The sequence below is a fragment of the Aedes aegypti genome, chromosome 1 (genome assembly GCF_002204515.2).
Source record: "Aedes aegypti strain LVP_AGWG chromosome 1, AaegL5.0 Primary Assembly, whole genome shotgun sequence".
NCBI classification, from domain to species: Eukaryota; Metazoa; Arthropoda; class Insecta; order Diptera; family Culicidae; genus Aedes; species Aedes aegypti.
Genome location: NC_035107.1, coordinates 115254822 through 115282301, shown reverse-complemented (window position 1 = coordinate 115282301; position 27480 = coordinate 115254822). Strand labels below are relative to the sequence as shown.

General features: G+C 39.5%; 1 protein-coding gene across 9 annotated transcripts in view; it reads right to left on the bottom strand.

Annotated features, from left to right (window-relative positions):
- The window catches only part of LOC5569251 (disintegrin and metalloproteinase domain-containing protein 12), a 1070169-nt gene that overhangs the window by 635969 nt on the left and 406720 nt on the right, over positions 1 to 27480 (bottom strand). For all 9 annotated transcript variants that reach the window (XM_021845745.1, XM_021845753.1, XM_021845751.1 and 6 more), the window contains exon 4: positions 22893 to 22958. In XM_021845745.1, coding sequence (XP_021701437.1) covers positions 22893 to 22958 — 66 coding nt within the window. The remainder of the gene's footprint in view (positions 1 to 22892; positions 22959 to 27480) is intronic.

Genomic DNA, 27480 nt, shown 5'->3' with positions numbered 1-27480 from the left:
AGCGAGAGATCGGTTGAAAATGAGGCTTAATGGCAGCTTCATAGATTCAGCACACTTCTTACAAGATGAAGGGGGAAGCCGATCAGCTCCAGCGCAAGGCTCGTTAGTGCAGTTTTCACATCTTGTTCGGTGAAATTTAAGAATGACAGCGTTACATCATGCGTTGCAGTTGAGAGTGTGGTTGAGATGGTGCTTTTCCCATAGCTAGAAAAATCTGGTTGTTTTTCAGATTTGATTCGATTGTATGGACTGATGCACGAGTTCACTTTTTGACGTTTGAGCGGTGCTGTCTTATTCACGTGACCATGGTAACGAGTGAATTCGGCACCGCTCAAACGTCAAATTAGTGAACTCGTGCATTGGTTCATTGATGTTATGGACCAATGCACGAGTTCACTAGTTGACGTTTGAGCGGTGCCGTGTTATTTACGTGACCATGGCAACAAGTGAATTCGGCACCGTTCAAATGTCAAATTAGTGAACACGTGAATCGGTCCATTACGAAATGTGAAGACTTTACATTCGTTGTAACGAGATTCAATCTCATGAAGATTTTGTCTGGCAACAGGCGATTTGGAGCAATAGAAACGCTTGCGAGCCTTACGAACACCAAGGCAGTTTGCCTCTCTGTTTAGGACACAAGCGTTTACGGGGGACATTACTACGCAAAACGTCGTACAGATTATCGTAAAAGAGAGCAGTTGCTTCATCGGTGCCTTTGTTCGCTAACTCGTTCGTCGAGTTGATCGTCGATAAACTAGCATTTAGCGATTGAAAATCGCAATGCGAGAAGTCAAAATCCTGTTCATCATTGCTGTCGGAATATAAGATGAATTGTTGCGTGTGTCCCTCCCATGTTTGTATTCGGAAAACGTAAGGCTTGTGATGAGCAACCATTCTCAAGAGATCCATCATCTCCTCAACCATTTCAATATTGCAGATATCACTGACAGAAGCTAAATGAAGAGTACGGTTATTAACGTTACGTATCGAGTTGACTTGGTACAGTCCTGTAGCCATCATCGTTTCAACAAAAGTCGTCTCAGCTGCATTTGACACATTGCATCGTACACTTCATACAAATAGTAGGCGTTTTGTATGAAGTGGACGGATTTAGATTCATTTCTTAGGTGTACGGATTTAGATTCCGCAGCTATTAGCTCGTCGTCATATATCCGCTATTAAACTCGTCGTCATATATCCGAAAAAGCCCTGGTAGATTCTAGTCGCCGACTACTATGATTGTGCCGGTTTCGGAAGAGAAGTTGAAAATACGTTGTATTACAGTTGCTTGCATCGAGTAGACTTCAGGTGGTGAAGCCGGTCGGATGTAAATGCCACAAAGATGGATCGTTGACATTGGAAGATAGACTGAGGCAACAACTTGTTCAAGGGAGCCGCAGTCGTCCAAAGAGACCGATGTACAACGAAAAGAAGCTTTAACTGCAATAAGTACACCTCCACCACGTTGAAAGGAGCTTGTCTGTTCACTGCTATCGCATAAGAATATTGTGTAATTGGAACAGAGTTCGGAGTTAACTACGTCAGGACGGAGCCATATTTCCGTAAGGATAACACAGCGTAACAAAAATTACATTTTTGCGTGTCTCAAGGATCAAATTATCTGTCTCTAGTAGACTTTTGGTCGCTGAATCTGATGCCGTTCTCAGAAATGTTCCAGCACGTCACAATTTTTAGCTGCAGGTCACCAAAGTTGCATAAAGCACTGGTTTTATTGATGTTTACATAAAATTTAAAGTATGATTTATCAAACTTTTTTATTATATAATCTACCAAACATGCTTGAGCTTGAGCTTGAGCTTGATTGGCCGCCCGTGGATGCACTCCAGTATCGCCAGATCAGCTGCACTTACACAAGGAACCAACCGAATGACTGCTTGGGACTAACAGGCATCCTCAGTGTATAAGTGCTGGTGATCTTCTATTTTTAGGCAACAATGGCACCTGCCACGTCAGAATGCAGACCAATGAGGGGAAGGGGGAGGAATTGCTGATGCATTGAACTGACTCCCACGTAGACCGTATATTCCACTGCATCCACGTCAGTTCATGTGGGAGTGTATGGATTGGGGGAAAGGCATGGCAGAGAGGTTAGGTTGCTAAATAGGACTTGAACTCTTAATTTAGATACAATTTAGTTGAAATTTCACGATAAAATTTAGTTCAATTCTTTTTTTTTTTCAACATACTTGCACTGCCGTGAATCGCAAGTCAGTCCCATCTTTAAAAAGTAGGCATTGAGAAAATGGGCTGTGAAGTTTTCAAACTCGTTTTCCATATAAATATTCAAAAAATTCCAGAGGATTAGAACATGTTCAAATCTTAATGAAACTTTTAGAATTTGCTTTTCACTACAATATCTTTCCGAGGAAAATATAAAGAAGACCAAACCACGGTTCATTTTTGTGTGACATGGTGCGGAAATCTATAGTGGGACTGATATGCGATTACTTTTCATTATGGGACAATTTGACTTGCTGTTTTTTCCTATTTTTTCCGAACAAATCATATTATCTCAATAGTGCAGCTGAAAGAGCATTGGAAGATACATTGAAAACTGAACTCAACTCAATTTTGACCAAAATACAGATGGGACTGACTTGCGATTCACGGCATATATGTAAAATTCTTCGTTTCTCTTGTATGGCAAAATACAATACTTTTCTGAATCACACAAAAAATAACATTTTACCGTCTAAAATGTTATGAACTTTGTTGATAATAATTGTTTTATATATGAAGTTTGATTTCTGTGACAAATTAAGCAAAAAAAATGCCGTGCGAGCTGGCAAACTTGCATGCAAGTTGGCTGAAACAGTCAAATTTATCATTTTCAACAGTCAATAACTCGAAAACTAGACGTGCTATGATATTTCTGAAAACGGCAATGGACTCAGCAACCCTTAATTTAGTAAATAGCGGTATTTTGGTGCCTGAGACAAAAACGTGTTCCGCAGTGTAATAATTTCATAATCGCAAGCAATCGTGTTAATAAAGAAATCAATGGTTTTCGTTCGCATACCTCGGACGTAATGGTAATGCACAGTAAGTTGTCGTCGAGATGCTTGCCCAGTCAAAATAGAACGTGTTGTGAGACTGCAACTCGCTGCGTCCTCGGTTTGTGTTGAAAGTTGGGTGAGGCTGCTGATATCGTTGAATATGCGTTGACGACGAAGGGACTCCAAACGTTCATTTTTTTTTTGCTAGGAACGAAAGATCTTTCCAGGGATGGGGTGCGACTCAAATCTCGTTCGGTGCTACACGCGCCGCTGCGAGATAGCACCGTAAATTCGAAGGAGACGTGCACGAGTATTTTTGCTGACTCGCAATGTGCTTTGGGATGCGTGGTATCGAGTTGTCTCATTCTCACTCTTTGCGTTTCGTACACGCGTAAACAAATTCACTTGAATTAATTTCATTAATATGTGACTATCAAAACTCTTAAACACGATGAACATAATAAATCACCACCTTATGTTTCTGACTTTACAAAATATATAAAGATCCACAACTAAAAGTTTTTACAAAGCACTTAATAGGCTTGTCCGCTTCCAAAGCATACTTTGTTGAAAATTTTCTAGAGTGAATTGCTGTGCTTTCACGAAAGAGACTGAAAGAGTAGAAATTGTGCTTTGATATGTCCCGCACAAATATCTCCTGCAACTTGCTTTGAGTTTACTCGTCAAGAAAGGGAGACGCACAAGTAATTTCTGAATGGCACGCATGTTTTTGGCACAGCACTGAGTTTTCAGACATTCCGGAGTTTGTTGCTAAATGAAATGAGGTGGGAAAACAATGCGGTGCTGAAGATGCTAATAAGGATTTACAAACGGAACAACATAAAACAAATGTTAGCGTATTCGCATCAGTTTGCAATACTTCCCTATTCAAAGGAATCTTCCATCAACAATTTGTTTGAGCGGCAACGTGTCACGGCAAACCACTAGGTACAACGCAAAACAAAAGCAAAGAAAAAAAAATCTGCATCGGAGTTTCGTTGGGACGAATGGCGACGATAAAGCTAGAGTGCAACATTGGATGCAAGAAGTGTGATGAAAGAACTTCGATCAATCAATAGGGTAACTACTGTTTATTTCGTTTATAACCGCTAACAATTGGCGCCAGCGGAAAAAAGTACAGGCAACAACCTTTCGAACATTCAGTTTCTTTCACTGGCCGCCGAGCGACGACACTGTTGTTTGTATTCCTCCCACTGATCGCGCTATGCTGGATTCCCAAATTTCTCAAACTTTCAACACAAGCGCATGGAAGAATGGTAGTCGGAGAACTGTCAAAACGTATGGAAAATAATGAAAAACGTAAATTACTTGCAATTAGGAACCTGGATCAAAAAAGTAGTGATAAGAAATCAAGTGTAAAGTGAATACATAACATTTTATGTTTAGTTCATCTTCCTTGGTGCTTTCTTTGCTTCAGGATTTCGTTTTTACTACCACTGAAAAAGAGCCATCTATTGCCTTTTCAGTTTTGAATATCGCCCTATTCAAAGAACGTGATATGAAAATGATGTTTACAGTGAGGGTTGTATTTTATGATGCTGGAAGAAATTTTGTATACGAGTCGTTCGGAGTATTCATATTTTTTTTTATTATTGTTCATTTTTATCACTATATTAATCCATTCAATTGTATCAGGTCTTCACATGTCCAATCAATTTTAGATAGACCGATTCAGTAAGTTTCACGGGTGTGAGATTGTTGTGGTGGAATTTCTGTGAAACTGAAAACACTGAACGACAATTTGCAGATAGTGAAGGTGAAAAATTTGCAGCTAATAGTATCTATCGGTGGGAATAGTTAAGGCTAAGTAGCCCGTCATTCGTTTAAGCAGCAATGATGCTTGCAATTTCAAAGTGATAAAACTCAGTCTTGATAGTTTATATTGGCTTGAAAAAGTATCACTGTACGCGCTAACATGCATGAAATATGCTGATACTTTTTTAGCTGCGTCAGTGCAAAACCAATTGATTTTCTTTGATTCGAAATCGTGAGATGAATTAGCAACAACCATCAACGACGCGTACAAATTTCAATGACGGCCTACTTCGCCTTAATGATTTAATAAATCATTGAATTTTGCAGCATTGAAGCTGCTCAACGGAAAGCTGCTATGAATAGGTATTTCGTCCGTGAAAAGGTGCCTCCCCAACAGCATTCTTTAACATTACAAAGCAAAAGAATAATTTCGTACTTAATAAGCAAACAATTTCTGCAAATAAATTTCAAACTTGTCTAAGTAGAAGCTTGTCAAAATTCGGAGATGGCCAAAGGAAAGGCATCTTAACATTCCTGTTTATTTTTTTTTATTTTTTTGAGCCTAGATTACATCATCTGGAGTATCTACAAAACAAAGTTTTTTAAATTTTAAACTGCTTATTTTCCATATTTCTTAAGCGGAACAGTATACTTAGCATTAAAGGTAAAATTTAAAGTTATTTCCAATTTGCAGACATGTTTTGGTCATCAAATTCATTGTTGAGATTAATATTTATAAAAATATCGCTCAAAAACTTATCAGTGTAAGCAAAGGCCAGACAGCCGTAGCGGTAAATGCGCAGCTATTTAGCAAGACCAAGCTTTGATTTTAATGGGTTCGAGTCCCACCGGTCGAGGATTTTTACGGGTTTGAAATTTTTTCGACTTCTCAGCGCATAAAATATCGTTGTATCTGCTACACGATATACATATGCCATAATGGTCAATTGATAGCGAAAGCTTTCAGTTAATAATTGTGTAAGTGCTCACAGGAACACAAAGCCGAGAAGTAGGTTCTGTTCTAGTGCAGCCATAATTAGCCAGTTAGAAAAAGAATGAAGTGGAAGCAAAATAATTGAAATATGGAACATGTCAAATCCAAAAATCTCTAGAGTGAGATTTGAGATTTTTCCAACACTACTTAATTCAGGCTCGTTGAAAACCATTTAAAAGAAAAAGGTCACAGGGAGTAAGAAGTAGCATCACATAATTTTTCTCTGGACAGTAATTATATTCTTCGTCTTCGAATTGTCAATACTGAGAGATGAACAGGATGCAAACGCAACTCGAAGCGAAAATCCTACTCGCCCATTGGTTTTTGATGTTTGTGTATCGCGTTTACTATGACCGGCACCTAACTTTCATCTGACTGGAAACCTCAAGTTGATTACTGTTAAAAATAAACAAACCTAGAAATAATCTGAAAAAATAGAGCATGTGTGCCCAAAATGTTAGAGCAAGTAAAATAACGTAATTATCATTTTTTACATGTTGTATTTTACGTAGCATTTCATTTACTGCATCTGTATGTTTCAATTGGTTTTTCGTAGTGTAAAGTTGAATAGATATCTCAAGCCAAATAGAATGCTTTAAGTGGCACAGCCTTTTTTTTTTTTTTTTGAATTTGAGTTTTTTTTTTGGGACTTTTTTTAGCAGAATGGTCAGAGTCCGCGGCTGCAAAGCAAAGCCATGCTAAAGTTGCTTGAATTCGATTCCTGGTCGGTCCAGGATATTTTCGTAATTGAAATTCAATTGACTTCCCTGGGCATAAAGAATCATCGTCCTTGCCCAACGATGTACGAATGCAACAATGACAACTTTGGCAAAGAAAGCTCTCAGTAAATAACTGTGGAAGAGCTGACACTCAAAGTGGCTTCTCAACCTTCCAACTTTTTTTAAGTTAATAACACTAAGCTGACAAGCAGGCTCTGTCCCAGTAAAGACGTTATGTCAAGAAGAAGAAGCGTTTCGTATCAAAAATTGGTTCTCCCTGGGCACGCCATTGTGCCACCCTCGAACAAACAAAAAGGCACAAAAACCCAAAACGAGACGCGTTCCCATCGAAACGAACGTCCCAACATCGGCAGAGGCCATCCGAACAGAGTTGGAATTTCAAATCGGATAATGCAAATGTTCAAACCAACCAATCTTCCCGCGATGGATCGCGTGGAATTCCAGATGGTAGTTACAGCACGGATGATTTTCCATTACTGAGAACAATGTCACCCTGCACTATCCACCGAGGTATTTACTCGGTGAGCCGCATTTGAATTTGTTGATGTGTTCCACTCTAGTGTTTTATACCACGGCAATATCGTAATTTCAGGTGACGCTCATCGACTTTGTGAAGCTCCTCTGCGTAAAATTTCATTCAATGAAACTAGAGCATCAAAATGAAGCAGTTCCATCATTTTGAAGAACTTCAACGTGTCAGTTCTTAATGAAGTATCATGCAAAGGCTTCAAACAACGGCACAGCTGCAGTTATTACTGAAACTTATTTGAAACCTGGATCCAAACTCAAAAGAGATCCAAACTTTTTTGTTAATCGTAATGATCGACTTGACGAGGTATGTGGGGGAGTTGCAATTATCATTCATAAGCGTACAAAACAAAAACTTTTTTCGTAATTTGAAACTTTGTTTTTGAGCTGAGTTTTTTGAAGCTTTGGGTGTTTCTGTTGAAACACAGCTTGGCATAGTCTTTTCAATGCTCTGGACAGTACTCATAACTTTCCCACATAAACCAAAAGCTCTTTATTTGAAACCTTCAAGTAAACACGTTGTCTCGATGGGTTCCAATTAATTGATCAGATGACGTTAAGTATGTAGGGCTCATACTGTATTCTATATTAATCATTCTATATTGTAATACATTGTGTAATATTCGACAGCTTAGAACCTAAACGTATGCAGAGAGAAACATTGTTCAGTCGTTCTGAAAACCTTCTGCGGATATTTTGCTTATTGAATTCTGAAATCATATTCCAAGAATACGATACAATTTGACTTCGACATCCAGTGCAGTGAGTCATTATTCACACTTCACATTGCATTTCCTGGAGTAGAACCGTGCACCAGTATGTGAAAGAAAATGACGGCGACGAAACGATTATTATTTTCCATTCTGACAGGTCCTGGTTGCTTCTGTTTCCATTTTTGTACAACCAACCAAGACTGGTAAAAAAAGTTTAAGAACAAGAAATTTGAATTCCACTATGTACAATATATAGTGCATTTGACGTGTTCTGTAATTGGATTGTAATTACCGTGCCAGGGAACGTGTAGTTATGACAGTATATGGGTAACAAAAGCTGCCTGGGCTATTAGGAGGGATATTAAATCTCCACCGCACATAAGATTACACTAAGAACAAAAGGGCACAACTTCGGCGACGGGTTCCTCTGGTAGTGAAATCCAATTTCAGAAATTGTGAATACCGTGACGTGACGGTTCTAGGATGGAGGAATGAAATGGCAGTGCTTTGGCTGGCCGTTGCTCTGAATGAGCTACCCGTGCACTTTTCTATCTCAAATGTATAACACTACGATCCTTCTGAAACTTGACCTGTTTTCATCACTGGAGTATGTGTGGATCTTCAAACTTCAAGATATTGTTTTAAAATCTATGCATAAAAGGTTATGTTATGTGATTACAATCTAGAAATACGAGAGTACGATATGCCACGACCCCAATATCTCTGAATTTTTACCCCTACACTCTAACTTAAAAAGCCAGAGGTAGATCCTGTTGTGCTACCAGTAATTCAAGCATCATCCATCATGTTTGTTATCCGGATATGTGAACTTTGAGCTCAGTGCATTTACATACAAGCGATGGCAAGAAATAAAGGAAGTCAACAGAAATGCCATGAATGCAGCAGCAGCAGTAGCAGTATAGACCACTTATTCCAGGCACAGAGAGTAATGGTTCATATGAGTGCTGCTGCTGCTGCATTCCTGGACCAGGGGTCTTTGCTGATGACTAGGGCGACTAGGGCGAGAACAAAAAGACACAGAAAGGGTTGGCCACATCGAAAGGGTCAGAGTGGGGGTGGTGAAGGATGTACAGTTTAAAATCTGCGCACACTGAAATTGGCTTCAAATTCAATGCCAATGCTCAGGTTGGAAGAGAGGACTTTTTCCGTCCAATAATTGGTACGGAGAGCCTTCACTCCGCCACCAATGACAACGGCCTAAGATTACTAACTTTCGACGCAGCTAGAGGGATGGCCATCAGCAGCACCTACTTTGCACGCAAAGACATCCGAAAGCACACCTGGATGCAGCCAAATGGTGATCTCTGCAACCAAATAGACCACGTTTTGGTGGACAGCCAGCATTTTTCGGATGTCATCGATGGGATAAGGTCAGAGGTCCAAACATCGACTCTGATCACTATCTCGTTGTAAGTAAGATTCGCGCACGGTTGTCTACCGTGTCGAACACATAAGCACAGCGACCGTTGCGTTTCAATATTCAGTGATTATCAACAGACGGAGTTGCAGTTGAATACCGTCGGAAGCTTGATGAGCGGATAGGGGGAACCAACGTAGACGACAACCTCAACAATATGTGGGAGTTCATCCACAGAGCGGTGAGCACAGTAGAGCGAGAGGTGATAGGTACTACTCAGAGAGGCCTAGGAACGGTTGGTTTGATGAGGAGTGCCAAAAGGTGACATATGAGAATAATGTTACCAGAAGCCGGATGCTAGTGTCTGGTAGCCGGCAAAATAGAGAGCGGTACAAGGAAGCGAGAGCAACCGAGAAAACAATACAGCGCAGAAAGAAAATGCAGTATGAAGAAGACATCATTACTGAGGCGCAGAACAGCATGGAACAAAACGATATGCGGAGATTTTACGAAACTGTCAATGGAGTGCGGAGAAAAACGGCGCCGTCTCCTCCGTAATGTGCAATGACCGTGAAGGTAACTTGATGACAGACAAAATCTTGGTGGCTGCCAGGTGGGAAGAATACGTCGAGCAAATGTTGAAGGGAGAAAACACGAGCGCGTCTGAGAACAGATTAATCAACAGCAACGATGGACAAGCTGTGTAGTCACCGACGCTAGATGAGGATAGAAAAGCGATCAAGGAGTTGAAGAACTGTAAGGCTGCTGGAAAATACGAGCTCCCGGCCGAACTTTTCAAGCACGGTAGTGAGCAGCTGTACGAAATACGAAATATGGGAGGAAGAAGAATTGCCTGCTAGCTGGCTGGAGGGCCTCATCTGCCCTCTGTATAAGAAGGGGCACAGATTGGAGTGCGCCAATTAACGAGGAATAACGCTTCTCAATTAAGCGTACAAAATAATGTCGCGTGTTCTGTTCAACAGATTGAAACCGCTGGAGGAGTCTATCGTCGGCGATCAGCATGCTGGTTTTCGTGAGGGCCGATCAACGACGGATCAAATGTTTACCTTGCGACAAATCCTTGATAAGTTCCGGGAATATAACTTGCAGACTCATCATCTGTTCATTGATTTCAAGGCTGCGTAAGATTCAGTAAAGAGAAATGAGTTATGGCAGATAATGATAGAACACGGTTTTCCGGCAAGACTGATTAGATTGATTCGAGCAACGTTGGATGGATCGAAATCAATTGTGCGGGTTGCAGATGAGACTTCAACCTCCTTCGTAACCTTAGATGGATTGAAGCAAGGATATGCGCTTTCGAACCTTTTGTTCAACATTGCCCTAAAAGGAGCTATTAGGAGAGCAGGCGTGCTAAAAAGCGGTACCATTGTCACGCGGTCGCATATGCTCCTAGGAATCGATCGTCGAACCGTGCAAGAGGCATTCGTTCCTTTTAAAAGGGAGACTACGAGGAATGGACTTACCGTCAATACCAGCAAAACAAAGTACATGATCGCCGGTAGACAGTGTGGTTCCAATCGTGATGTTGGTAGTGAAGTGTTGCTGGGTGGTGAACGATTTGAAGTAGTGGAAGAATTTATTTACCTTGGTACTTTAGTGACGTGTGATAATGATGCTACCCGCGAGGTGAAAAGGCGTCTTGCAGCTGCGAATAGGGCTTTTAACGGGCTCCGTAACCAGCTGAGGTCTTGTAGCCTGCAGACAATGACAAAATTTGCGCTATACAAGTCACTAATTCTCCCGGTTGCTCTATACGGCCATGAATCGTGGACGTTAAAAGAGGTCGACCGGAAAGCGTTCGCGGTTTTTGAGCGTAAGGTGCTGCGAACAATACTTGGCAGTAATCAAGAAAATAGCATCTGGCGACGCCACAAGAATCATGAATTGTACCAAGTATATAAAGCAGTGGATATTATTAAGCTCACTAAACACGGCAGGCTGCGTTGGGCTGGTCACGTGGTACGAATGCCGGAAGAACGACAAGCTAAAGTAATATTCAGTAGAGAACCCGGACGAGGCCGTTGACTTTGTGGTAGGCCGCGCACACGATGGCTTTTTGCAGTTGAGGAGGACCTAAGGGCACTCAACGTTCAGGGCGACTGGAAGCGATTGGCTTAGGACCGAGTCCAGTGGAGGAGAATTATCCATTAGGCGTAGATTCAACGAAGCGGATTGTAGCCCATGAAGTATCAAGTAGTAGGCTTCAAATTCACAAAAAATCAATTAAATAAAATTGCGTAAGCAGAGGTTGCGTGAAAAGAAGGTTGGGTATAATTGGATAAACACTCGAATTTTGAGAACGATTTTTGTACGTACGGATTTCAAACGGTACACCCTTCAAGACGCAGGATAGGAATTCAACTTGAACTTTGCCTGAATGGCACACGGTTGCCGGTATGTTTTTATGCTCTTTGATGCTCCGGATACGATCTGGGCACAGACGTGTGTGTGGGTGTGTGGACTAGGACGGAGGCGATGACTTTGTGCAACGATGACTCGGAGTAATCCCTGTCCATCTCCTGTCGTCGGCTCAAATGGGACACAAGGGGGTTAAGGAATTCGTTTCTTTGATTTTTCCAGCATCATCATCATCGTCGTCGTCGTCGTCGTCAAAGTCGGTGATTTTGATACCACAAGGAATGTGACGGCGATAATAACTCTCATCAATCTAGGTGGGCAACTTACCTGTCAATGGCGAAGCGGTGGTGCTTTCGTTTCAACCATCCGTGAGCAATATAATTTTCCATACGTGATTGATGAAGGAACCGAAAGATGGTCGTTTGAAGTTGTGAGTTGTTTTGGGATAACTGAAGCTGATCAACTTGTCCATTAGTTTCATGGTGACTTGGTTGGTTCTATTCGTATTAGAAGTCTAATTACAGAAGATTTTTTCTAACCACATCATATGGAAGAATGATTTTACAGCTCTTGGATGATGCAATTTGATCTGAGAAAACTGTGCTCTATAATCGCCATTATTGAGAAATCTTGTTCCAGATACACTATTGAGGAAACTCACTCATTTCTGCTGACTAACTAGCATTGATTTGAGTATTTGAATGGCGGCCATCCGAGAAATCAACCGAAAACCAAATCGAATACGTTCTAATCGACTGTTGTAATTCTTCTCAGATTTGAATATTGAATGTTTGCGTATGCCCGCAAGGAGGAGTTCTATTACCACTTTTGTGGAATCTCATAGCAGATACGCTATTGAATAAACTCATTAAAAGCGGTTTTTCAACTTATGGACGACTATCTAGCTATGATACCGTTAAGTCACCAGTCACCGTGCGGTCTCCATTCACCGTGCACATATACAAATTCCCACAGAATATTCATACAATTTTCACAAATTATTTTTTTGTCAGCAAAATAAGATAAAACTGATAAAATGCAGTAGTTTTTGTCACAAAACATTTTGAAAAACCTAGTTTATGTAGTCGAAACCATATGAATTCTGTTTGATAATGAGATTTTTCAACACTCTTAGTAGAAACGCCAAAAATTCCAGTTTTTCATTTTAACGATAGAGTATGAAATTTTTCTAAATTTCAACAAGTTTTCGCTATGCATACTATTAGTAAGATGTATTTCATCGTATGAGCAATGAGATTTAAGGCAAATTAGAATTTTATTGTGTTTCAGACGAAACCCAAATGCACGGTGAATGGAGCCTTTTCACCGTGCATTAGTGTAAAAGGCATGGAATTATTTGGTAATATTAAATTTATTGTTATGTCACCAATATACAACTCCTATAACGATTTTAATAAAAATAATTATTAACCCAATTTTCAAACTTTTTATGGTTTTTATTGTAAGTGAAGATTATTTAACTCTTAAAAATGAATGCACACACTTCTAGCAACATAGTTGCTTCATCAACAACGTTTCATCAAGATACAAAATTAAATCATGACGAAAACTATACGCACGGTGAATGATGCACTAGTGTGCACGGTAAATGGTGACATAGAACGGTACGAGGCGACCTTAACATGACATTTTCAAACATAATTTTTGCGTAATTTTTGTTATGCATCACAAGTTTTATATTTTTCCCTGAATTATTATATTATTACACTCTACGTAGAGGTTTTCTAGTACGCTTTAAATTATTCGGAAAAGTTATATAATTTTTTGAAGTGCATTTTTTTTTCTTAAATGCACGGTGAAAGGTAGCTTGACGGTAGTTGGTACGTGCATAAGCACCCTATTCGACCTGATGCAAAGTGCTCTTCAGGTAGTCGAGAGTTGGTGCCGCCAATATGGCCTTCAGGTTAATCCGAATAAAACATCTATTGTTCTTTTTACTGTTCCAAATTCCAAATTTTCCTGAAAACATCATATTAAATTCAGGTTAAAAATAACTTGCATGGCCTTTGGTCAACCCGGCAAACCTTCGGTAAAACTGGATTTACACTACAGTTGTTCGGCCAATATTGGATGTCTTGTGTGGTGGCAAATGGGCGAAGTGAGAACAATCCAATCAAAATTAGGACATTTCCAAAGGATGTGCTTGATAGTGATGTCTGGTGCGATCTCTACGGCTTCCACGGCAGCGCTGGAGGCTCATCTTAAACAAGAAGCATTTTCTTACTCTAACCGTTTATGGATATTGGATCCACTGGCGAAAAATCCAGCGAATCGTAGATCTACACACACTTTGTTGTTTCCACTTTTGATGAATTGTTACAAAATTGTACTTGCTCCAAGTGATCTCACAATTGCTTGTCTCTTTCCTTACAGGACATTTTCTACACAATTTTTGGCAACACTGCTGTGCTGATAAGTTGTGTTCTTCTGTTTGTGTCACCGATTTTTAACTTTCTTGACGAAATCTACAGCCGAAATTGCTAAAGGTTGTATAATTCATCCCACAAGTACTCGTTCCGTACTGCTCACAGTTTGTTTGCAACATACAGTCAGGTAGGATAAGCGAAATTCCATTTTCCGAGCAGGCTTGAGTGTGGTCTGAGCCCACCGCCATTGCCCCTTATAAAAATCTCCCATCTCGTCGTTCTCTACCTGCACTGTGGATTGCGCCACCAAAACATAAACAATTACATCCAGCATTTGTTCACTCCGCCAAGCATCGCAATCAATTGCTATTAAGCCTTAATGTTCCCAACTGTGTACCATTCATTCGAATAAACAACGCTAGCTACTGCTCATCTTTCAACACTCGCCTGTCATCGATCAAGTCCAGGGATGAAAAATGTACTGTAGTAAACATTTACCACCTCGACATTCACATTTTCCTACATGACCATCAAAATCGAAAGCAAGCCATGACCGTTCAAAACAAAAAAATGTCACTGCTCCTCAAAACTGTAATCAGTGTTGCCACATTTCTATCTGTACCGAAGGCTCAAAAATCTTTTTTATCTGTACCAGAGATTCTAAATATCTATACCCAAAATCTGTACCAAATCCAATAAATATTATTGAAATAATCCTTGCAATCCTAATGAACTTTGAAATTTAACATAGTTTTTACTGAAATAATTTCACTAGTTATATATTTATTATTCAATTCTATGGAAATTGTATCTTTCAATTAAGGTTTTGTGTAAATTAGTTACAAATTTCATGTATATTTTGCATTTTGTGTCTCAAAATTACCAATTCCAAAAATCTGTACCAATCTGTACTTTTTCGTAAAATTCTGTAATCTGTACCGTACAGAATCTGTACCAAACACTATCAAAAAATCTGTACCTTTCCAGATAAATCTGTACTTGTGGCAACACTGACTGTAATCTTCTTCTTCCCAACGTTATATCAAACCCGAATGCGAAATGACTCTAGCACAGTGGTGGCATGATTTTTGCGATTTTCGGGGTTTGCATTTTTGCTCGATAAAGGTAGCATGAAATTGAACTTGTTTATATGTATCGCAACGAAATGATTGTGCTCTTGCTTTTAGCGCTAATAGATTTCAATTAGTTGCAAACACTAGCAAAATATTAGCGATTGAATTATTTAACATTTTTTTTCAATCAATCACCTCGAGATGGCTGCCCGAAAACGATCATAATGGAGAGACAAACACAGTCAAGCAGTGTGTAAACTGTTGGCAGCGCAACGCCTGATGGTATTCTAACGAAGGTACGGTGCTGCCATCTGGAAAAAGTTTACTCTATGCGTGAAGCGTCGAAAATTCAACCCGGCAAGGTATAGGAAGTAATATTTCAAATGCTTATATAAAATTAATTACAATAGCTATTTAAATTAATTTCAGTACATGTTGATAGACTATTGACGGACAACATTATAGACACATTATTTTGATTTTTATATTTTTTCCTCAATATTCTGCGGATTCTATAGCTTATCATAAATTTAACCCCGTACACTGAACAGAATTTGATTAAATTTAGTTTTGAATTTTTTAGAAGCATTTGGAAATTTACTTCCTATGCTTTGCCATGTAAAGAAATCGGAGCTTCACGCATAGGGTCTACTGTGGTAATTGCCTCCGTCATCGCGAATTGATGCTGCTGCTGCTTTGTGTTTGACTGGCAGAATTGATGAACTGTGGTGAATAGAGGTCACAGTTCCCAAGCCTGATCAAGTCTGCGTAGCCATCTGTTTGTCACTGCCCAAACTAACGTTAGAGCATCTCCATCGGTGTTGTTTTCCAACAGCAAACATCAAATAGCTGCTTCAAAAGTTTATCATAGCTGCGCGCGTGGTATGACTGCCGTCGAAGTTGTTTGTGGCGGTTTTTGCAAGACAACTTTCCATTTTAGCTGCACAAATATAACGGAAGAGCTTACAAGGAAATTTTTGGTAAACCCGATATTTTTTGGATGTGCAATGGCTGGCTATCGGGAATTGATGAGCAACGCTCGTTTTAAAAAAAATGCGATATCATCTATGAATTCAGCTGCAATTGAAGTGAACAATACCTATCAAAAACTGAGTGAGGAAATGAAGAGCGAGATTAAATACAATTTAATAGACGAGATCAGATAGGAAATTAGAGGTGGATTCTACCAACTGTGTCCTATGGTGCTATCTCCGCTTCCTCGATTTTTCAAGTTTGGTCATGCCAATTTCCCAAAGAGAAGACCTGGCGATAAGGCTGTGGTGTCCGATCAACCCTCTAAAATCCTTCGTGGAACAGGACCTTCGACGCCGACATACCATCAATCCACATGGACAGAACACGCAACAAGTTCTGGGTGTACTTATCGAAAATATCTCCGGAAGTATCCGAAACTGACATTGAAAGACTCGCCAAAGGTTGCTTGCACACGGATGAAGTTGTTGTTAAGTCGTTTATACCGAGAGGCCGCTCACTGTCGACGTTGTCTTTCGTTTTGTTCAAGGTTGGAGCCAGCCTCGAATTGAAACCTAAGGCCATGAATCCTGTATCATGGCCACAAGTGATTGAGTTTCATGAATTCAAAGGACAAAAGACGAAGGACTCAGCATTCGGTGCTGTCTGTAGACTCAGGACCAATGATCAGCTCTTAGAACCAATCGAATCATGCAACATACCAGACGTATTGCCTTTCTTGTCCGATCGCGGTTTACCTCGTAGTCAATTCACTGTTTATTATCAAAACGTCCTGGGCCTGAGAACCAAGACAAACGCGCTACTCCAGCAACTCCTTTCTTGTGACTTCGACGTTGTAATATTCACAGAGTCGCGGCATCACACCGACATTTCCAATGCTGAATTGACGATCAACTATATTATTTACCGCTGTGATCGGAGCTCCCGCACCAGTGTATTGCGGCGCGGTGGCGGCGTGTTAATCGCAGTGAAATCAGAGCTGAACTGTAGGGCTGTACATCTTGTCGATTGTGATCATCTCGAGCAAGTAGCTGTGCATATTACGTTGCCACATAAATCGCTATTCCTATGTTGGATTTACGTTCGTCTCTGTAGTCACCCGTTCACCTACATCAAGCATGCTGAATCCGTGCAAGAGCATATTGACAAGGCAACTCCATTTGATACGACTATTATTGTGGGTGATTACAACCTACCTAATCTTTCATGGGATTATGATGACGACATACAGGGTTTGCTGCCTCGAGTTCTTACTGTCGACAGGGCTTAAACAAATCAACGATAAGGTCAACGATAACGGAAAGCTGCTCGACTTGGTTTTTGTTAGTGACACAGAATCGATGGAATTGTTCGAACCGCCGTCTGTTATGCTGAAAGTAGATCGTCATCACAAGCCAATGTGATGGATTTTACTAAGGTGGCGCAGATGATTGAAGCGTGCCACTAGTTCTCTCTTTCATTCTCCCGCTGTTCTTATGCAGCGCAAATAGTGACGTCACTATTTGCGCTGCATAAGAACAGCGGGAGAATGAAAGAGAGAACTAGTGGCACGCTTCAATCATCTGCGCCACCTTAGTAAAATCCATCACATTGATCGCAAGCCACTAGTTTTAAAACTTGACAGTCAATCTCCTCCATTGGCTTCCACATCAGAACACAGTGGGTATTATTTCGCAAGGTGTGATTTCAATTCCATTAACAAGAGATTAGCAACCTTGGATTGGATGCAGTTACTTAACCTCCCGACCGTTGATGCTGCCGTATCTGCTTTCTACGACAACATTAATCAAATAATTCGCGAAACTGTTCCGTTGAAGACTCGTAGGCCCACTAAGCTTTTCAACCAACCATTATGGACCCCACAATTGCGTAATCTGCGAAACCTGCAGGCTCGAAAACGATACTTTTGCTGCAGGACTTTGGAAAATAAGTGAAATGTACAGGCCGAGTATGGAAGCTTACATGAAATTCGATTCCGAGACCATATTAAGAATATCCAGACTGACTGCAAGCAAAATCTGGTATCATTCTGGTCTTTTGTCAACGCTCGTAGAAGATCTTCTGGCATTCCGGTCGATGTAATCTACTGTGATCGAAGTTCCTCCACCGATACCTCTTCCGCTAACCTCTTTGCTGAGTTCTTCCAAAGCGTATTCGAAATCACTGAATCACCAGCACCGCAGCAATATGTCGATCAGTTACCAAGCTTCAACATTAATCTACCTCAGCTAGAATTCAGTCTTGTCATTGTTTACGAAGCGCTAGCATCAGTCGACGCATCGAAGGGCCCTGGTCCAGATCGAATTCCACCGGTTTTTATCAAATGTGCAGCATCTTTGGCCACTTCTTCTTCTTCTTGGTATTATGTCCTCACGGCGACAGAGCCTGTTTCTCAACTTAGTGTTCTTATGAGCACTTCCATAGTTATTAACTGGGAGCTTTCTTTGCCAAAGTTGCCATTTTCGCATTCGTATATCGTATGGCAGGTACGATGATACTCTATGCCCAGGGAATTTAAGGAAATTCCCATTACGAAAAGATCCTGGACCGACCGGGAATCGAACCCAGACACATTCAGCATGGTTTTGCTTTGTAGCCGCGGACTCAAACCATACGGCTAAGGAAGGCCTGTAGAATCAGGAGTTATTCTAGGGAATTAAACACGATTCCATCGAGGCATTCCATCAGGAGAACTTCTTAAGATTCAATCATAAATTTCACGAAAGAATTCATTCAGGAGTTCCATCAGGGTTTTTATCAGGACTCCCTCTTAGGATTCCATCGGAAGTTCCTTTGGGAATTCCATCCAAAGTTCTTCTGGGGATTTCATCAGATGTTCGCCTAGGGGTTCCATCAGGATTCTTTTCAGGGATTCCATCTGGAAATCCTCCAAAAGTTCGATCAAGAGTTCTTTCGGACTTCTTTCAGACGTTTCTCCAGGGATTCTATCAGGAGATATTTCAGAGATTCCACCTGGAATTCCTCCATGGACTCTGTCAGAAGTTGCTCTAGGGATTCCATTAGGATTTCTTCTAAGGATTTTGTCAGGAGTTCCTTCTTCTTTCTGGCATTACGTCCCCACTGGGACAGAGCCTGCTTCTCAGCTTAGTGTTCTTATGAGCACTTCCACATTTATTAACTGAGAGCTAACTGTGCCAATGACCATTTTTGCATGCGTATATCGTGTGGTAGGTACGAAGATACTCCATGCCCTGGGAAGTCGAGAAAATTTCCAAATTTCCAGCGGGATTCTAACCCACGACCCTCAGCTTGGTCTTGCTGAATAGCTGCGCGTTTACCACTACGGCTATCTGGGCCCCAAGAAGTTCCTATAGGGGTTCAATTAGGAATTCCAACAGGGAACACAAAAGAAATACTTTTTGGGATTTCATCAGGAGTTCCCAAGGGATTCTATCAGAAGTTCTTCTAAGAACTTTATCAGAAGTTCCTTCAGAGATCGGACTTGAAATTTCTACAGGAATTCTATCAAGAGTTTCTCTAATGGTTCCATCAGGAATAACTCCAGGGATTACATCACAAGTTCTTGCAAGGGAAGTTTCTCTATGGATTTCGTCATGAATTCTTCAACAAATTTCATTGGGAGTTTTTACAGGGATTCCATCAGAAGTTTTTTCAGGGATTTCATTAGAACAACTACAAAGATTGTATTATAAAATTCTCTTAGAATTACATCAGAATTTCTTCCAGGTATTCTATTAGGAATTCTTCTACATGTTCCTTCAGGAATCCTTCTAGGGTTATTCTGGGTTCCATCAGGCAATTTATTACGAATTATTCCCGATATTTATTAAGGGATTCTACCCGAATTTTTTTCCAGAGGTTCTAGAGAATTCTTCAAGAGTTTCATCCAAGAACTCTTCAAAGTAGTCCTGGAATTCCTAAACGGATTTCTCCCGAAATTAATCAACATACATCAGACATACCTCCTGAAATTCCTGAAGGAATCAATCCTCAAGGAATTCCTCCCGCAATATCTCCAAGAATTCTCGAGGATTATCAGAAATTCTTCCAGGGATTTTATTAAAAATTTCTTGTAAGGATTCCATTACCAGAATTACTCAAGAGATTCCTTCCGGATTTTCTCAAAGGATACCTCGCGGAATTCATCAAGGGGCTCCTCCCGGATTTTATTAAGGAATCAATCCCGGAAATCCTCAAGGAATACCCCCGGATTTTTCAAGGAATTTCTCGTGGAATAACTTCAGGGATTTTTGGGATTTTTCAGGAAATCCTCCAGTGATTTTAGCAGAAATTTCTTATAAGAGTTGCACCTATAATTTGGGAATCCACCAGCCTATCATCCAGTGACTCTATCAGAAGTTCCTCCTAGGAATCGAAACAGGAATTCCTTCAAGGATTCCTCTGGGAATTCCACCAGAGGTTTGGATTCTGTCAAGATGAACTTCAATGGTCCCATAATAAATTTCCTATGCGATTTGACCACAATTTTCTATAAAGATTACACCAGTAATTTCTTCAGAGACTTCACCAGTATTTTCTCCAATTATTGCACCTGTTATTTTTCACAAGGGAAGTTTTTTCAGGAATTTCACAAGGCGTTCTTCTAGGGCTAACGCTGGGAATATCACCAGACTTTCGATAGAATTTCCACCAGAAAAATATACCAGAGTTTCGCCAGAAGTTCAACCATAACATACTTCAAATGTTTTACTAGGATTTCACTTCAGGATTATCAGAAATTCCTCCAGGGAATTAACTGATATTTACTCAGACGATCAAACAAAACATTTCTCTGAATGCCTTCAGGATAAATCCCTAAAGTGGACCTTAAAGAATTTTAAATTTCTTTAAAAATCCATGAAGCAATTTCTTGAGAAATCCTTGGAGGTAGCACCAAAATATCAATTGAGAAATTCCCAGTGAACTCCCTGGAGAGATTCCTTTATATATTCCTGGAAGGACTTTTAAAGCAATCCCTGAAGGAGTTCTTAAAGGATTCGCCTTGGAAAAAATCCTTCAAGAAATACTGGACGGAATTTTTGGACATTCCTTTGGGAATCCATGGAGAAATTTATGGTAGATTATTGAAGTAATTCCTGCAGAAATCCCAGGACGAATACCTCGTAGTGTCCCTTTACTGATACAAGGAAGAATGTTTGGAGCAAACACTGGTTGAATTTATAAAACAATTTATTGAAGATTCCTTAGAAGAACACCGGAAGATAACCTGAGGAGAACCTCTAAAAAATAGTGCAAGCGGAATCTCTAAAGGAATTCCTGCTGATATCTTGTGTACAAAGTTTGATGAATTCTTTTGCAGTTTTTCTCGTGGAATCCCTGAAGCCTTTTTGGTGGTATCCCTGGAGGAACTTGATGAATCCATGGATAAGTTCTGGGTAGAATCTGTTTAGAAATGCCTAAAGTTTCGCTGGAGGAATTCTTAAATAAATCTTTGGGGGATTTTTTGGTGGAGTTCTTGAAGGAAGTATTGGATGAATCACCGGAGAAATCTACTGGGAAGATTTTGTATTGATGCCTTTGTGTACTCTGTAGAAAAATTACTAGAAAGAATTGCTCCTCGAAGTAACTCCTTGTGGAATTTAAAGAGGACTCCTAGCAACAAACCCTGAAAAAAGTCCTGGTGAAATCCTTGTGGGAATTACTGGTGATGAATTTCTTGAGGAATTCCTTGAGAAGTATCTGAAAGAATTCGTGATGTGATGCCTAAATTCATAAAGAAATCTTCGAAGAAATTGTTATAACACAGGCTGTTGTTAGATGGCAGCCTTACTGGAGAAATTACTTGAGGATTTTTTTTGGACAGATCTTTGAAACAATCAGTGGAGGAAATCCAAAATAATTTGTAAAGAAACCTTTGAAGGAATCTCTGGAAGAATGCCATCTGAAGGTATTCTTGAAGAATTTTCTCCGGAGGAATTTCTGTTTGAATCTGTATTTAGAATTTTGATCGATTCAATGCTGAGGAAATTGTTCATGTTTCTCAATTTGTTTTTTTTTTAATGTCGCAACTTTATGTAAAAAGTTAATATGTCAAATTGGAAAAATGTGTTTGGAAATATATCTACGAAGTAAGAATAATTCAATACCTTTCGAATGCATCATAGAGAATTTCAATTGGATTTATAATCACAGCGATATGGACAAAACACTTCAGTATGTTTTTAAGAGGGTGATCCCAAACTTTTGCAGGGTAGTGTACGTCTCTACGTTTTTATAAAATTGCAGAAATCTCCGCAAAAAGCTTCCCAAACATCTTCTTGTTTCATCTTCTTCTTGGCATTACGTCCCCACTGATACGGACAACGTTGTTTCTTGATCAATATTTCGTAATGTGTTTGAAGAAGATTTAAAGCGTAACATGGAACGGAGAAAACAAATAATGATGCGAGTCGCTTGAATTCTCTCCTTCTGCTTCCCAGCACTCACCATTCTTGGAGAATAAATATCCCAGCAACCAACACCGAACACCTCGGCGTCGAGGACCGAGACTTGACGTCGACTTCCGTGTTCCGAGAGTTGAACGGAAGAGGTATACGTGTGGTGGGGGAGTAAGCCAGCAACGGAAACGCGCGAAATGATGCGAGCAATTGTTGAAAATCATAATTCATGGCGAATGGGGTAAGTTTTTCTCCGGGATGAAAAGTTGCGCTTTTCCCAAACTAACAACGACAATACGAACAGGAATCATGTTTGTGGTGATTGCAGTTTTCCCTTTTTGTTCTGCGACTCAGCATGATTACAAATATGTTTCTGTTTGCGGTTTGGTGTTTTTTGGTGAATCAATAATTTCATGGATTCAACAAACATTTACCCGTTCGATTTTTCTTCTGGCTCTTGCCAAACAAGACATGTACTTTAGATGAAATTGATTCAATTGAACTGCTTGAGATAGCGATTGTACTTACCCTCGAACGCCCCCGACTTGCTCCGCTTCCAGAGTAGCTGCTATCGAAGCCACCTCGGCCTGGAAACTGTAATTAGAGAGAAAAAGCAGATATTTGAACATTAGAAGTAAAATGGAAATATGATTATTGCTTTTTTGTGTAAATATAATCAACACATATACTCAGGAGGATCTCACTTTGCTAAAATTGCTATAACTTTCTAAGGACTGTTCATTTTATAAAGTGGACACCTTGTTTATGCTATATCTTTTTTATTTATTGATGAAATCGTAAACGGTTTTCTGTGTATCGTTCAACTATTATTCTACAATGTTATGAAAATACAGAAACTTACAAAATGCTTTCGGTTGAAGAACTAAATAGTTTTTGCAAAAACTCCTAAGAAAAACAGTTCGTCAAGTTTAAGCATTATTTTTCGCATGAAAAAAATCCTAAATTTAATGAACAAATTGTATGTTGGTATCCTTTACTATTCAACTTAAGGTAGAGCTTTTAAAAACATCAATAATATTCCATCAGTTCCTGACGCTAAGTCACTTTAGTGATCCATTCCTTAAGGTCAAATTTGCTGATACACCATCTTTTTACTACCAGCAAAAAAGTAAAGTAATAAGCGTGTTCAAAACTGGTTTAGATTACTGAAGAAACTATATACCGTTTTGATTCATATTACGGACAGCTTCAAATTCCGGACACTCTCGTTTGTATGGGAAACATTTCACACGAAATGTTTCAATTTTCGCCGTCCAAAAGTTCTCATTTTCGAGGCTCGTTTTATTAGGTTTTTTCCATAAATATCATTGTAAATTTACAATGCCCAACTACCTTAGACGTCTCTTAAGTGGTTGAACGATTTCAATTGATGATTTGACTGTTCCATTAATGATTATCATGAGCTGTCCGTAATTCGAATCAAAGCGTCCGGAATATGAGGCAAAAGTGAGGGAGCGTCCGGAATAAGAATCATGAAAAGGCCACACGTTTTGATTTATTTAAAATTATTCAAGTTGCGGACGCGTATTCTTTACCCACCATTCGAAAGTTAAGGGCTTCCGACGCTCGATAACGCTAAAAAACATACAGAATGATTTATTTTGTATGGTCCAAGCTGGGTTATACTTCACTGAGACCTTATGTGTCCGTAATATGAATCAAAACGGTATGTACTAGTGATCCCGGCAAACTTCGTCTTGCCATCAAGTAGGCTGTTGAAAAACGCTTTTGATCGTCCCATTCAAAATGACAGTTTCGTTCGCGCTCGTTTTTCCAACTTTCCCGGTGAATATCCTGGGATTTTCATACACACAAACACGTCGGAACCCTTGACGAACAAAACGGAGAAAAAATCATTCAAATCCGTTGACCCGTTCGTAAGCCATTTCGTGACATACAAACACCATTCCATTTTTATTTATATAGAAGATAGATAAAAAAAAGCAAAATCTTGAGTTTTAACCGCATTCTTGAGTACCAAATTTACTCTTTATGGTCGTTTTATTGAAAAATCCCATACTTTTAAAATTATATACGCATGTTTATCGATCTAGAGCAAACTGTAAGCGTTTTTCTCAAAATATTTTGATAGGTAGTCTCAGAATAACACATTCTGCATGCAATATGCAAAATAAATTTGATTTAATTCAAGCAGTGTTCCCAATCTTGATGATTGTCATTGTGCTTTGAGTGGTCTTCTGAAAATAAATTATTTGTTTTTCTATTGTGCTTAAAATATGACGTGGGGACTAAATCAGCAACTCTATGAAGGCGTAAGTTATTTTTATTATAAATACTTTATTATTACTTCCGTCTGGACGTACTTTAAACCTTAAAATTCTACTCATATCAGTTCCATTTAAATTTAAGATATTTTTCTTTAAAAAAAATTGATAAAAAATAATTTTATGATATCTGCAAAATTGCTTCTCCAAAAATAACTTGATATTTTTTAGCAAGCTTCTAATTGATGATGCTTTCTAAGTACAACCATTTTTTGAAAATAAAAAATATAAATTGTCGAATTTTCCTGCCGATTTTCAATAATCCTTGATTTTGATAACCTCCAAAAATCGACCGTTCTAAACGTTGTGCCTTATTAGTGTGAAATTATATTATTTTGTTAACTTTTTTATTACCACAGCATTGTACAATATTAGTCGAACGATGTACAGAAAACCGATTTCAATTTCATTGATAAATTAAAAAGATATTGCATGTCCAAAGTGTTCACTTTATAAAATGAACAGTCATCAATATTGTTCTGTCACAACTTTTTTTAAATCATGGGGATTAGTTGTATAAATTACCTTAACGTATTTTTTTTCCTCTGAACACAGATAAACAATTTATTTTTATTTATTTTAAATTCAATCAAGACCGCAGGGTTATCGTAAGGCCTCCAATATACTCATGAGTTTGAAGTAAGTAAAAATGGCAGACCTCAATTCTAAAAACATGTAGATTATGGGAGATGCTGAAAATTTCCGTATTCAAAAGAATTGTACATGTAAATATATATATAAAAAAAACACCAAGTTATAATACTTTTTAGCAAAATGAGATCGATCTGAGTATTTACAGGTTAAGAGAGATCACACACACACTTATGTTTAAACTTAATGAATCAGATGAAACCTATACAGTAAAAATGATGAGCCCAAACATCGCGATGGATTGACTGAACAAATTAAAGGTTAATTAATTGTGACTTGTTGTGGAGCTTGAAGTGCTTTCGGCTTTCAGTACCTACCGTGCATCTTTACGAGAATTTATTTATTTCATGCGCCATTGCAGACTGCCTCGTCCAATTCGTCGCCATTATTTTCCATAACAATAATAATAACCATCCAAAATCATCTCTTTTATGTCCTTTGTCGCACTCCACACACCTGCATCGGTTTATTTATCAAGGTAAAATAAAACAACCGCTCGGAATTAATTTCAATTTATTTTCCCTCAACCGAAAACAAACACCCACCGTGGGCAAAAATGGTGCTGGTGTCCATCGTTGACAGGTTTAAAATTTTATTTACATAACAAATGGTCAACCGGTGTGCGAGAACAGAACGGAACAGAGCATAAAGCTGCATAGCCGAAACTGACGTTCGGCCAATACCCGGCAATCAATGGGTTTCACCCGTTGCATGATTGGCGCATTGTCGTAAAATGGAATGGAAAAAAATCTCTGTTGGGTATTATTGGCGTTGCTGACGTTTCCAATGCATTGCAATGTAATAGTTTTCAATAAAACAGGTTACACTGAACCAAGTGTTCCATGGATGATAGCTACCATCGTTCAACGATGGCTCTAGAATCTATTAGCTACATAATGCTAACTGTGGTTCCGCATGAATATTTTTTAAATTAAGTAACTTATGTATGCCTTTTTTATTTTGCTGAAGTTGAGTTTCGTTTGTTATCGCTATGTATGAAGGTGAAAAATAGAAATTGTATTAATCTAGATGGTCAAGTTGACCAGAAATTGAAGCCGATGAAAATTTACAGCAGTTAGAACAGCGAATCAACCACGTTTTGATTGATGGAAGGCACCTTCCGATACAGCTGACATCAGAATCTATAGTGATGCCAATATTGATTCCGACTACTAACTGAAAATGGTAAACTTTGTGCCCAAAACTATCTGTCATCAACGTTGTAGGGTACCGATGCCTGCTTTGGTTCAATATAACGCGGCTAAAACATCCAGATGTCTCTAATGCATAGGCGCAGCGTCTTGAGGCAGTGTTGTTGAAAACGGGCAAGCTCAATAGGGCCCCCTATCGAAGACTGCTGATGACAGTCATAGCGGCATAGTTGATCAGAATGAGAAAGTGTCAGCGAATATAACACGTGGTCACACACACTGATCGACACCAAACAGAGGATGGGTTGCAAAATTGTGAGTCGACAACCAGGAAGGAGCGTCCAACATAGCTCTGGTCCACACAAGCCCCTACCTCACGCTTCCACGGGTTTAACGATGACAAAGACCGCCAGCTAAGGGTTGCGTACTTAGCTGGTAGTGCAACCTGGGCACTGTTGTCCTTCTGACATCAGCTAGAGTAAGGGGGTGCCAGGTGGGAGCTTGGGATTCTTACCCTTTCCAAGCGAAGCATACAGCCGTATGGAGTACCACTTTTAGTACTTCCTTCGGGTGTCTGGTTAGGGTGGGGCTTATTTCCAAAAATCTTCCGTAGTCAGGATTTACAAAGTGGAAAATGATCATCGGTCCCAAAATAACATCCTGTGAAAAAATGAAAATTTTCGGTGAAGGTTTAGAGGTGGCGCAAAGGGCGTAAGTGCAATTTTCCCATTTTAGTGAACTCTGAAAAAATTTGGTATGCTTTTCAGCTTGTTTTGGTAATTTTAGAACCCTTTAGGGCAAAAAATTACCTCAAAATTGAGATATCTCTACTCCTTTAGATGATATTTGACGAAATACATTTATGCATGCGATTTTTGGCCCTTGTGTAGGTTACGCTGGCTGATTACTATGAACCCGAATAAGCATATGATTAGCTGGGGAGAGTTCCCATGCTGTAAAAAGGAGCAAAGAGCAAAGAAGAATGAGAGAAAGAACAAAGGACACAGA